This window comes from Parasteatoda tepidariorum, chromosome 4, assembly GCF_043381705.1.
Source record: "Parasteatoda tepidariorum isolate YZ-2023 chromosome 4, CAS_Ptep_4.0, whole genome shotgun sequence".
Classification (NCBI taxonomy): Eukaryota; Metazoa; Arthropoda; class Arachnida; order Araneae; family Theridiidae; genus Parasteatoda; species Parasteatoda tepidariorum.
Window position 1 is genome coordinate 35,282,160 of NC_092207.1, and position 11,431 is coordinate 35,293,590.

At 28.5% G+C, this 11,431-nt stretch overlaps 1 protein-coding gene across 2 annotated transcripts in view; it reads left to right on the top strand.

Annotated features, from left to right (window-relative positions):
- LOC107445377 (collagen alpha-1(IX) chain) overlaps nucleotides 1–11,431 on the top strand; it is a 158,994-nt gene that overhangs the window by 110,968 nt on the left and 36,595 nt on the right. For both annotated transcript variants that reach the window (XM_043039897.2, XM_043039898.2), the window contains exons 21-27: nucleotides 1,851–1,904; nucleotides 2,816–2,869; nucleotides 2,950–3,003; nucleotides 3,113–3,166; nucleotides 4,693–4,746; nucleotides 6,069–6,122; nucleotides 11,033–11,086. In XM_043039897.2, coding sequence (XP_042895831.1) covers nucleotides 1,851–1,904; nucleotides 2,816–2,869; nucleotides 2,950–3,003; nucleotides 3,113–3,166; nucleotides 4,693–4,746; nucleotides 6,069–6,122; nucleotides 11,033–11,086 — 378 coding nt within the window. The remainder of the gene's footprint in view (nucleotides 1–1,850; nucleotides 1,905–2,815; nucleotides 2,870–2,949; nucleotides 3,004–3,112; nucleotides 3,167–4,692; nucleotides 4,747–6,068; nucleotides 6,123–11,032; nucleotides 11,087–11,431) is intronic.

Here is an 11,431-nt window from a genome sequence, read left to right on the forward strand (position 1 = left end):
TAAAAAAATTTTACTGGTTAAACTAATTATAATTTAATTCATAAAAGTAAAATTAAGATATATATCATCAAAAGATCGTCAATTTAGTACGTAACATAAAATCTCGGTAAAGTATTCAAAAAGAAGAAAATGAAAACCGAATAAGTTACGAATTCATATTTCAAAAGTTAACTTATTTCGGTATCGCAGTAATAGTTAACAACATTTTAAATATTGAGAATTTTCATTAACTATAAATACATTAGTGAAATATAGTTAACTCTAAATTTATTCAGTTTTAGTGCATAACTATTAAAAAATTCTGGTCAAAGTTAACTATGCTGTATGGTAAAGACATTTTTAATAAAAAGCATTAATTCTGATTAATAAAACTGAAATATGCCATTTCAGTTCATAATTACTCCATTCATATGGTAACAGATTACCGAAAATTCTGGTTTTCAAAATTATAGTTCTTATTACTGCACATTTAATAAAATAATACATAATTGAAAGGTAAATATAACCAAATAAAAGGTTTGTATGCTTTGCTGAAAAGCATCATGATAAGATTTATAAATTTTTATCACTTATTATAAAACCATATTTTATTGTTAAATTTAAAAAAATCATCATTTAGGTAAAAATCACTGAGTGTTTCGGTTTTCCTATAAAACCAGAAAAGCGATAAATATTACTGTATTCTGGTAGTTTTGACCATGCTTTCTACACGGAGCTGTATCTTAGTTTAATATAGTAAAGATGTTTTTTTTTCCAATGTCCACCTGGATAATGACCTAGGTCAGTGGTCGGCAAACTTATTAGCCAAAGAGCTAAATATGAACATTACAACAATGTAATAAAGAAGTGGGAGCCAAATTTGCTTGCAATGCAAAGCATCGGCAGAAAACCTCCAACATTTGGACAAATAGAAGTTATCGAAAAACCGATGAAAAATTTTGTACGGGAACCTCAAACATACATAGCAGGTGTAATAAAATCGTATTAAAATACCCGTAAGATGTGCATCTAGATTGAAAAATACAACAACTTTTTAATAAGACAGGACAACGGCAGACACGGTGGATAAGACATAACTGTTCACACTGCAGGTATGTGATGCCAATTGATGTGATGCCAACCCCCACTATTTTAAAAAAAAGTATGTGCGCATGCTTGTGGTACCTTTGTATCACACCGGAGTACGCCGAAAACATACGAACAATTTCAGCCGGTAACTTGTACAGGGTTTGCGTTTACGTTTACAAAAACTAATGAAATTAAACTCGATGTTCGTTACGTATTTTCACAACAATATGAAATTTTAATTACCTATCTATCTATTAACTTAAACAAAAAATTATGCATGTTCTCGATTTATAGAATAATTTTAATTTATCAAAATAAGATGTAATTTTTTTCTTACCAAGTTTTTTTTAAATGAAAATATTATTGCGCCTTCCGTGGATATTTCTGCCAGAGCCGCACTTAAGGAGCCAAAGAGCCACTAGCGGCTCCGGAGCCGCACTTTGCCGACCACTGACCTAGGTCATATAGGCGCCTGAAGGGCAGATTTGTTGGCCACTCTTTCAGAGACAACATATTAGGTGGGCCAACATAGCTCCCACAGTAAGGACAGATAGTACAGAGAAGGAAAGAACATCCATGTCTTGCCCGGGATTCGAACTCAGAACCTTTCTGATTCAAGGGCAGTTCCCTACCCCCTACACAGACCAGTCGGCATATAGCAAAGATGTAATCAGATAAAAATGATGCAAGATATGTTATATATGAAATAATTCGCAACCAAATTTTCAGATGATTGATATTTTGTTTAAAATTTCGTCAAAAAGGAAATTTGATTTTTACAGGGTGACAAAGGAGAAAGGGGTGAATCAGGAATTCCAGGAGTGGATGGACATAAGGTAAGATTTTTTTTTATTCAGTGGCCGATTAATAACAAACTATGACTCATGAAACTATGCTTTTTTCAGCAATGAATATTTACATTAACGAATCAAGATTGATAAATTTTTCAAAATACTTTAATTCTATTTTTACTATTTATGAAGTTTTTGGATTAAAAAAAATTAAATCAGTATTTTAAAATAAAGTAAATGTTTCTTGCATTGCAGTAAGAACATGGAATTTAAAAGTAGACAAATTTCCTAATAATTATTTTGAAAAAACTTATATACGGTAAGCGATAAAGGCAAAATAAAAAATTTATAAATGAATGCTAGCAAAATTAATTGAGTTTATGTTGATTGAAGTAAAAATAAATAATTATAGTATTATAATTATTTTTTGAAAGCTCATAAGGTGAGAGATAATTGCAAAATAAAAAAAATAATGAATCATTTTTTGCATAATTATCAAAAAAATAGTTTTGCTATGCAATAATTTTAATCCTGATGATATGCTTTAAATGACTTGGAAGTGTGTAGTATTATTTATTTGACCCCCTCCTATATATAACGTTTGAAAAGAAAGATATAAATGTCCAAAATAAAGCTCTAAACGTTCAAAAGAAAGCTTTAAATGCCATTTAAGAAAATTTCGCTTTAAGAAGCAAAACTAATTTTATATTTGAAATCTCTCACCTGAATTATACAAGAATAACTTTTTGACTAATTTCAACAAGAAATATGTTGCCCAGTGTTATTATTAAACAGCAATTAGGTTTTCACAAAAGGTTAAAGGTTAGAATAGTCAGTATAAAGTATTTAAGACTCACTTTCTAACATCAGACACAACTTTTTATCATTTAATATAATTATTTTTGCATAAGGCGTATTTATAAGAAAGATTTTTTAAAATAAAATGCTATCTCTAGGGTGATAGAGGAGAACTAGGACGCATTGGAGATACTGGAGCAAAAGGAGAAAGGGTAAATAAAACTCTTACATAAATTAAATTATTCAAATTTTTTATTGAGGGAATTATAGTTAGAAATATTTTATGATTTAGGGATTTCCTGGCGTGCCAGGTCTTAGAGGTGAACCTGGATTGATTGGAATGCCTGTGAGTACATCTATTTTCATCCAAATTTTAAAGAATAAATTTAATTTTGATAAATAATTAGAAATTTTGTGCAATTAGTAACGGTAAACATTCTTTTATTCCATTTAAGGGACCATCTGGAATGCCTGGAAATAATGGTGCTCCTGGAGCAAGAGGAAGTAAAGTAAGGAAATGTTATTCAAAACTAAACTATTTAACTTTTTTCAAAAATTTTATTGTGATAATTGAAGATTGTTAAGCTAGTTTTTTTAGTGTTTTAAGTTATATAATTTTAGCGTCGTTTTTCTTTCTTTGGTAAGTCCGGCATGCAAGGTTATTTTAATATATCTTTGTCCACATATGACTCCCTAACACTCTTTCCTGGTCAGTGCACTGTTAGTGAATAAATTTGTTTACAACGGTTTAATAATCTTTTTTGTTTAAGAAGAAAATTAAAAATATTATTCAGTTCTTCCGCTTAAGATTAGAGTAACAAAATTTAAAGATTTTCAAACAGAAGTAAATCGAGATAATATATCTCGAGATAAAGTGATTACTTAAAGAAAATGAAGATGGAACAATCTTTTCAGTCTGACGTGTAGATAGAGAGAAATATGTACACTGCTCAAAAAAATTAGGGGAGCCATGTGCTCCCCTAATTTTTTTGAGCAGTGTATGATTGAATGAAGATTCATTAATCAATATCAACTGCATTGTTATTTCATAANGTGATTACTTAAAGAAAATGAAGATGGAACAATCTTTTCAGTCTGACGTGTAGATAGAGAGAAATATGTACACTGCTCAAAAAAATTAGGGGAGCCATGCGCTCCCCTAATTTTTTTGAGCAGTGTAGATATGAATTATTGTATTTCTTTCTTCCTTCTCGTTGTCAACAGAGCACGATTAGTAGATCTAATTAGAACTGGATAAAATACACTTCTCTTCATCTCCTCTTAGGACTGCCATTTTTCATACTAAAAATGGCTTTCAGTTTTTTTTTTCAGTGAGTACTCTGATTTATTTTTAAAAAATAATTCTTAGAAAAAATTTAACGATGGGAAAAAAGGGGGTCAAATTTGAAATCAGGAATTCATTTTCCTTAATCAACAAGCATAAAGTTAAAGCTTGATTTCTTTGCGCTAAGCAGTGCTATTATATATAGTATCTTTTAACACAGTAACTATGATTGAATGAAGATTCATTAATCAATATCAACTGCATTGTTATTTCATAACCCATCAAACGAACTAATGAAAGTATGTTACTGATATTATATAATGCAGATGCATCAAATCACATCGATACATACAGTAAAAATTTTGTTTTATATAATCAAAAATCTTTTGATCCCGATTTTATGAGTTTATTTATCTTAAATTGACTTAACGTTTACAATTGCTATAGTATTCTATTTAGAAACTACTTAGCATTAATTATGTATCTTTCAACATAAGTTATGTAATTGTGCATAAAATTAATCCTTGAATTTATAAAACAAAACTTAACAATTGCATGTAATATTAATAATGCCATTATTTTAAATAATATGCTTATATTAAGATATTTTATAAACTAGTCATTTTTGCGTTGCACAATTGTAACGAATTAGTGTGTTTACGGTACTATTAATTGAAATAAAATATTTACATTATGCTATATTTTTACTACTCATTTAAATTCTGTTTACCTAATTCTATTCTGAAATAGGGAGAACCAGGAGAGCCTGGATTACCAGGAGAAGTAGCTAAAGCTGGAGATCCTGTAAGTAAAAAAACATCACTATTTGACGATCTTTAATATTTGTTATACTTTCTTTCTTTCTATTCCTTATCTGATTGAAAATGCGTTCTTAGAGAAATTGTTTTTGACTCTAAATTAAATTTAAAAAAGATGACACCCATGCTTCAGCAAATGTAAAAAGATTAATTTTAAACCTTCATAATAGTTATTACCCTTTATTTAAATTCTATTTTATTACTTCTGTGTATATTTAAGGTTTTTTTCTTAGCCACTTCATTACCTCGGTCCACATCTGCATATATAATTGAAGAGTTTAGTAAATGAAGGATACAAGTGACATTTTAGTAAATTTGTGAAAATTAGCAATATGTATTGGCAATGAGAAATAAGGCTTATGCTTTACCTTTATTTCTTAACCACATGCTTACAATTGGGGAATATATAAATTCCTAGAACTTGCTTAAGCTGTTCATGTCAAATCGTTAGCAACCTTCGTGTTTAAGTTTGTTGCCAAAACATAGGTTTGCTGCCAAAACAAAGAGTAATTTACTTGCACGACATTTTCAATTCATTTTTGTCCAACTGATTATTTTATTTTAAATATCAATGAATGCAATTTTAAATTAAAGTTGTAGTTTTAAAATTACTATTTTTCAACCAACTTATATGATATATTGCTTCACTTTTTTATAATACATGCTTCGATTTCAATTTTATAGTGCATTCATATTATTTTACAATTTTATAGTACATTCATACTATTGCCTCAAACTCTCCCGAATTATTTTGTGAGATTTTTTTTTTGTATTTAAAGTAATAGTAAAGTATTTGTAGACTTTTATTTATTATTCTTAGTAAAATAAATATTATTAATATGCAATAATTTATATGGTAATTTATATAATATCATTTATACTTAACAAATTGCAGAGTTAATTTATTAAAATCTTTTTATATTCGATAAATTTGTGGGCAAGGTCTTATGTGGTGTAGAAATTAGGCGTAATAACGTCTGTTTAAAATTGTCAAGGAAATGCTAAGTTCACTATCATACAAGAATTTTCAGTCAGAAAATATATAAGTTGGCAACTACAATATACTTATTAAATAAATAATTGTAAGAAACTGAGGAGGTATTCATATTTGTTTTGTGCTTTTTCTAAAGCTAATGAAGCTTTCAATCAGGTAATATAATTTACTTAATAATTTAAACGAGCAATTTTTGTTTTTGATATCACTATTTGTGATTTAGAATTTTGCTTGAAGTGCGTATTTTGTAATAATTATTTTAATAAAAATGAAAAATCTGTATCGTAATAATTTATAAGCGAATATTTTTGAAGGGACCACCAGGAAATCCAGGACCACCCGGAGAACCAGGAATTGACGGATCAGGGGTGAGTAGCATAAAATGCTTGTGTGTTAAACTTATAGTGTTTGAGAATATTGTTTTTTTTTCAATTTCTGCTCCTACAAACTTATAACTATAAGGTAAAAGTTTATTAACTAAATGAACAAATGTAGAGCATGTATTAATGGAACATGGTCTGAATGATCATTTTTTAAAAGAAAATTGACTTAGGAACTCGTCAATCAGCTTTAAATTCTATTGATCTTAAAACTGGGAGGCAAGATTAAGGATAATGGCTTAACGGCTAGAGGCAAAAAAATACTGGAATTATCAAGTTTTATATTAACATTTTCACTTCTTTTCAAAATATTATATCATGTAAATAAACAGATTTTGAGACTAAATTGCACTGTTTGAAATAGAATTTTCGTGAGTAAACTGAATACTTTTAGTTGAAATGTTTTTGACAGTTTGAAAGCTTACATTTTAAATTCTTAACCATGTTTCTGACATAAAATTTTAATGGTCATTAAGTCCCTACGGCCATCATAATTAAAAGATTATTCCATTGTTTTTTATATTGTCGTTGAGAGGGTGTTTATTAAATAATGAAAAAGTGCAAAGATATTTCAGAAATGTACACCATTATAACATAATATTAGTGTTTGATATAATAATTGTAATTTAAATATTTTTCCTTTATTTGCAAAATATTCTTCACAAAATTTACATTTTACATAAAATATATCTCTGAAAGTTATATGAAATCTAACAAACCATAAGAAAAAAATTTTGTTCTCTGCTTTTTCAACTGAGTCATTTTTTATTGAAAAACAATACTAGAATTTGACAATAACAAAAATTACTTTTAACTATCTCACACAATTTGACTATATGACGCGAAATTTAAAGAGAACACCAGATAGGCAATATAATTTTTCCTCAATTCATTCCAATTTTTTGGTATCTATGTATGATCTGAAAATCCCCTTCCCCAAAGTAATCATCATTAGTTTCATTCTGATTACTCTAATCTTAAGAAATGTAAGTATCATGCTTTAACTTCTTTTGGAAGTTTTTATTGCTCTCAAAATAACTTCAGTTAAAATTTTTTTTTCCCCTCAAAGCTCAGTGAGTTAATAAGGAGTCTGATTTTTCGTGACTTGGAAATAATGAAGCATTAATAATGGGCCTTTTGGCAGCTTTTCAAAAAGGTAATACGGAGAAACACGGAAAGGTATTTGGTTATAAAAACCACCTCACAATTCATTACTCTTTTGGTTTTTCTTTTTTTTTACAAAAAGCATTTTGATGTTGTTTTTTTCCTTTAAAGAAATGATCAAAAAAGCTTTCAAAAAGTAAGTTTCAGGAAATAGTATTTTTTTGTGGGGTGATTTGTGTAGTTGAAAGGATTTTTCAAAGAATTATTCCAACTGCTTAAAAGAAATTCTCCAACTATATATTGTAACTGTATACGAAATTCGGATAAAAATACCATACTGTTTTACCGTCATGTGATAATGGTTTACCAAAAGTTCAGGTTTTCATAACCATTCAGAGAATCATTCCGAGTAAAATAAGTTGTATTTTTTAGATACTTTGTATGCAGTTAGAAATTATGAAAATACTCCATATAAAGTTAGTATTATTTTGTTTCGCATCACTAATAGCAAACTTTGATTGCTGTATTTATCTTTATACGGTTGCCAAGTAACTAAACTTGAGAAAAGTACGTAATAATGTTTTAGTTCCTCTACCGTGATTTTTCAAACATCGAAAACTTCTATACGGTGAAAAAAATTCTGGTAAAATTACCGCACTGAATAGTAACGACATTTCTGGTAAGAGAAAAAAACATAATTCTGGCAATAAAATCAAACATTTAAACAATCCATTTGGTTATTTTTCCATTCATATGATTGAAGTTTGCCGGAAATTCTGGTTTTCAAAATTATAGTTCGTATTATCATACCTTTAGTATAATTTACAAAACTGGAAAGTAAATTTAACCGAACAAATGTCTTTTACGCCGGGCTCTAAGGTATCATGTTAAAATTACAACATTTTACCCCGTTTAGCTGATTTTATCACATATTTTAAAACCATATTTTATTGTTAATTTTTTTAAATTCCTTATCAAAGCTTTTCGGCAAACATTTCCGCTATTTTAGGACCTCCCATTGAGCCTGAAACAATTTACATTTTACCATATTCTAGTAGTTTTGCGCATACGTTTGATCTCAGTGTAGAAATACTTTTTTGTACACTTTCATAAGATTTAAAATTTCAATGCATTGTTATTTTTTAACAATTTATAGTCTAAGTGAACTAAAGTGAAATCTAAAAATAAATTGCGAACCACACTTTATTTGTTGGATTAAACCGAAAGGCCATAAATTGAAAGCTGCCGATCAAGTTCTTCTAACAAATAAAATATTTTTTGATGTTTTTAACACTACTTGCTCTAATTAAATGTTGAGCTTCATATCATAATCTCATGGAGATTGTTTACAGTGTCTTAACTTTAAATAAATGGGCAAATGAAGCATGTAGAAATGCAAACGAACATGAATGAAGTTTAATTCATGATTTCTGTACTTAAATAAACTTACTAAACTAATTTAATTTACTGAAGATATCTTGTCTTTGGTTCTAGATTTTTAGATGCTTATATGTTTAAAAGTGGAGTAACATTGCAACTGAAATTAATCCATACTAATAACTATTTCAGTTGGAAAAGGTTTCATACTGAAATACGTTTATTCATTATTCATATGTTTTTTTTAATTATTTCAATGTATAAGCACTGGTTTTTTTTATGAATATTTTGTTCAACATTTCAAATAAATCAAACACAGAAGCGTCGATCACATTATCCCCTGTAGGGACAATTTTGTAATTTATAAATAAATGCAACTATTATTAATATATATTTCAATGTATATCTGACAAAGAGACCTTGATAAAATTACCCGTAAAATAATTAATATATCTCCAAAAATATAGTTTTTTCAATTAAATATTTCTAACTTTGAAAACTGAACTTAAATATATCAATTTAAATATATTAATTTTCATTTATTTTAGGACCGAATTAGTCTAGTTGGTTGGGCTAGTACTCGTGAGAGCGTAAGTTCGAATCCACCGGCCGAAGACTCCTCGTGTATTAAATGGTCACTGGCACGCGTTAAATCTTTCGGGGTCACAAAGTCCTCAATGTTCCCACAACGAATCAATACTTCTGGAGGTACTGAATTACAGATGGATCGTTCTGATCATACTCTGATTCAGGTCAAAATTACTATCTATGGATGAATGGATGGTGTATAATTCGGTCCACCCTGTAAAAAGGGCTGTGACTGGTGTGTGACGGAAGTCATATTCTTGAAGTCAAGTGGTGCCACTTAAAAAAAACAAAAAGCAAAATTTCTGCTTCAAAAATTCACTTGATTTCAATTGGGATTGCTGGTATTACCAAGTGGAATAAATAATAACAGCAAATCTATTTTATTCACGTAACTGAAAGAAAAAGAGAAAACTAAAGGGTCTCCGGTATTATTCAACTTTCTCTTACAGTCCTTAAATCTCTTGAAAATCAAACAACTTTTACAATTTATTCATTTCAAATACTGGAACTAAATAGCTTCGCAGACGAGAAAGAAGCCGGTAATTAAATTAAAAGAATGTGGAAATTCCATTAAATATTTGCCTTAACCATTTTGTTCTCAAAGTTAACATTAGGCAGCACTTTCAAACATTTCCGCTGATCGACGTGAAGGCAGAGGGGTAGGGTGCATATGGATAAGTCTTTCCCCTCTTTTAAAAGTGTTCGCCCTAATAGAACTGCCTATTTTAAGCTAAATATCTTTTCTCTGAAGCATTGATTTTTCATTACACGCGACTGTATACCCAAGACTAATGTAATGTCTGCAGCATTTTCAATAGAAAACGAGTGAGAAACTAGCAACAGTTTTCAAAAATTTCGTAAAAATGAAAATAAAACACTTTTGAAATTCGATTGGTTTGTATGCTTTATACACTATGCTTTACATATTTCTAACGTTTTTAATGGTTCGTTTAATCGCCTTATAAGGGAATGTAAGTACATTTAATGTAAATTAAATTTGATTTTCCTCTTTAAATATTTGAGAAATTTCCTTTGTAATGACTAAACTGAAGTATTTTAGAAAAGTATTAAAACTGTCATAAGTTTTCAAAATGTATAGTGAAATTTAAGCGTTTGAGACTGAGAATATTCTTTTTTTTTTATAAAATATATCATTAAAGTGCTTTCAGTATTCGAATGCTAAGAATTGGAATAATTTAAATATGAATTTTAATTAGTTTGTTTTAATAAAAAATGGTGAAAATTGCTAGCTTGCGGATTTGCTTTAGCAATTCAATATTACCGAAATAAAAACTGCCAAGTCACAGGAAAGGTATAAGAAAATAAGTAAATAAGTAAAATAAGAATAATTAATTCATTAAAAATAGAGCGACTTAACTAAAACAGCTTAACCATGTAACGAATCCAACCAACTTTACCCCCCCCCCCCAAAAAAAAAGAAAAAGCGAAAAATAAAAGCGAAAAATTTGTGACTGCAGATCTATAGTACCGGAAGAATAGTGTTACAGATAATTGTAAATAACTCTGCAACTTTACATTGCAAAATATATACATAAATGTCACATATAAAAAATATTTTAGATAGAATAATAAACTCCCAAACTAAAATTCAAATTCAAAGAAATTAAAATAAGCAATGAAAATACACCAATTCGCAACGGGCATTTATAATTTACTATACTAATTACTAAAATTAATAAGCCTTAGGATTTGGCAGAAGTATTGTTTACCAAATTTAGTAAATTTTATTATTAATTAATTACAAAACTAGTATTGAAAATTGAGGTTTATCTAATTAATTTTTATATTTGTACTTATATCCTTTTCAGGGAATACCAGGATTACCTGGCCCACCAGGGGCAGTAGGTCCAGTAGGATTACCGGTAAGATATATACTTTTATTTTAAAAAAAGTCTTTGTTTTTATTGCTTGATTCTAAAACAGGTTTGTTTTTGCAATTGGATATTCTGCACTTATTAAACTTCAAAAGTGACGATTTTAAGTAATGATTACTGAAAGTGATAATTTTTAGTTTTAAAAACTTAAAATTTGTGGCTGAGCTTAAGAATAAGTTTACCAGAATTCACAATAAATAGCTGTGCAACCTTAATTTACAAATTATAAGCTAAAATTAAGATTGAAAACAAATTTTTAAAGTATATCAAACTATCAATATCTATCTATCTATCTATCTATCTATCTATCTATCTATCTATCTATCTATCTAT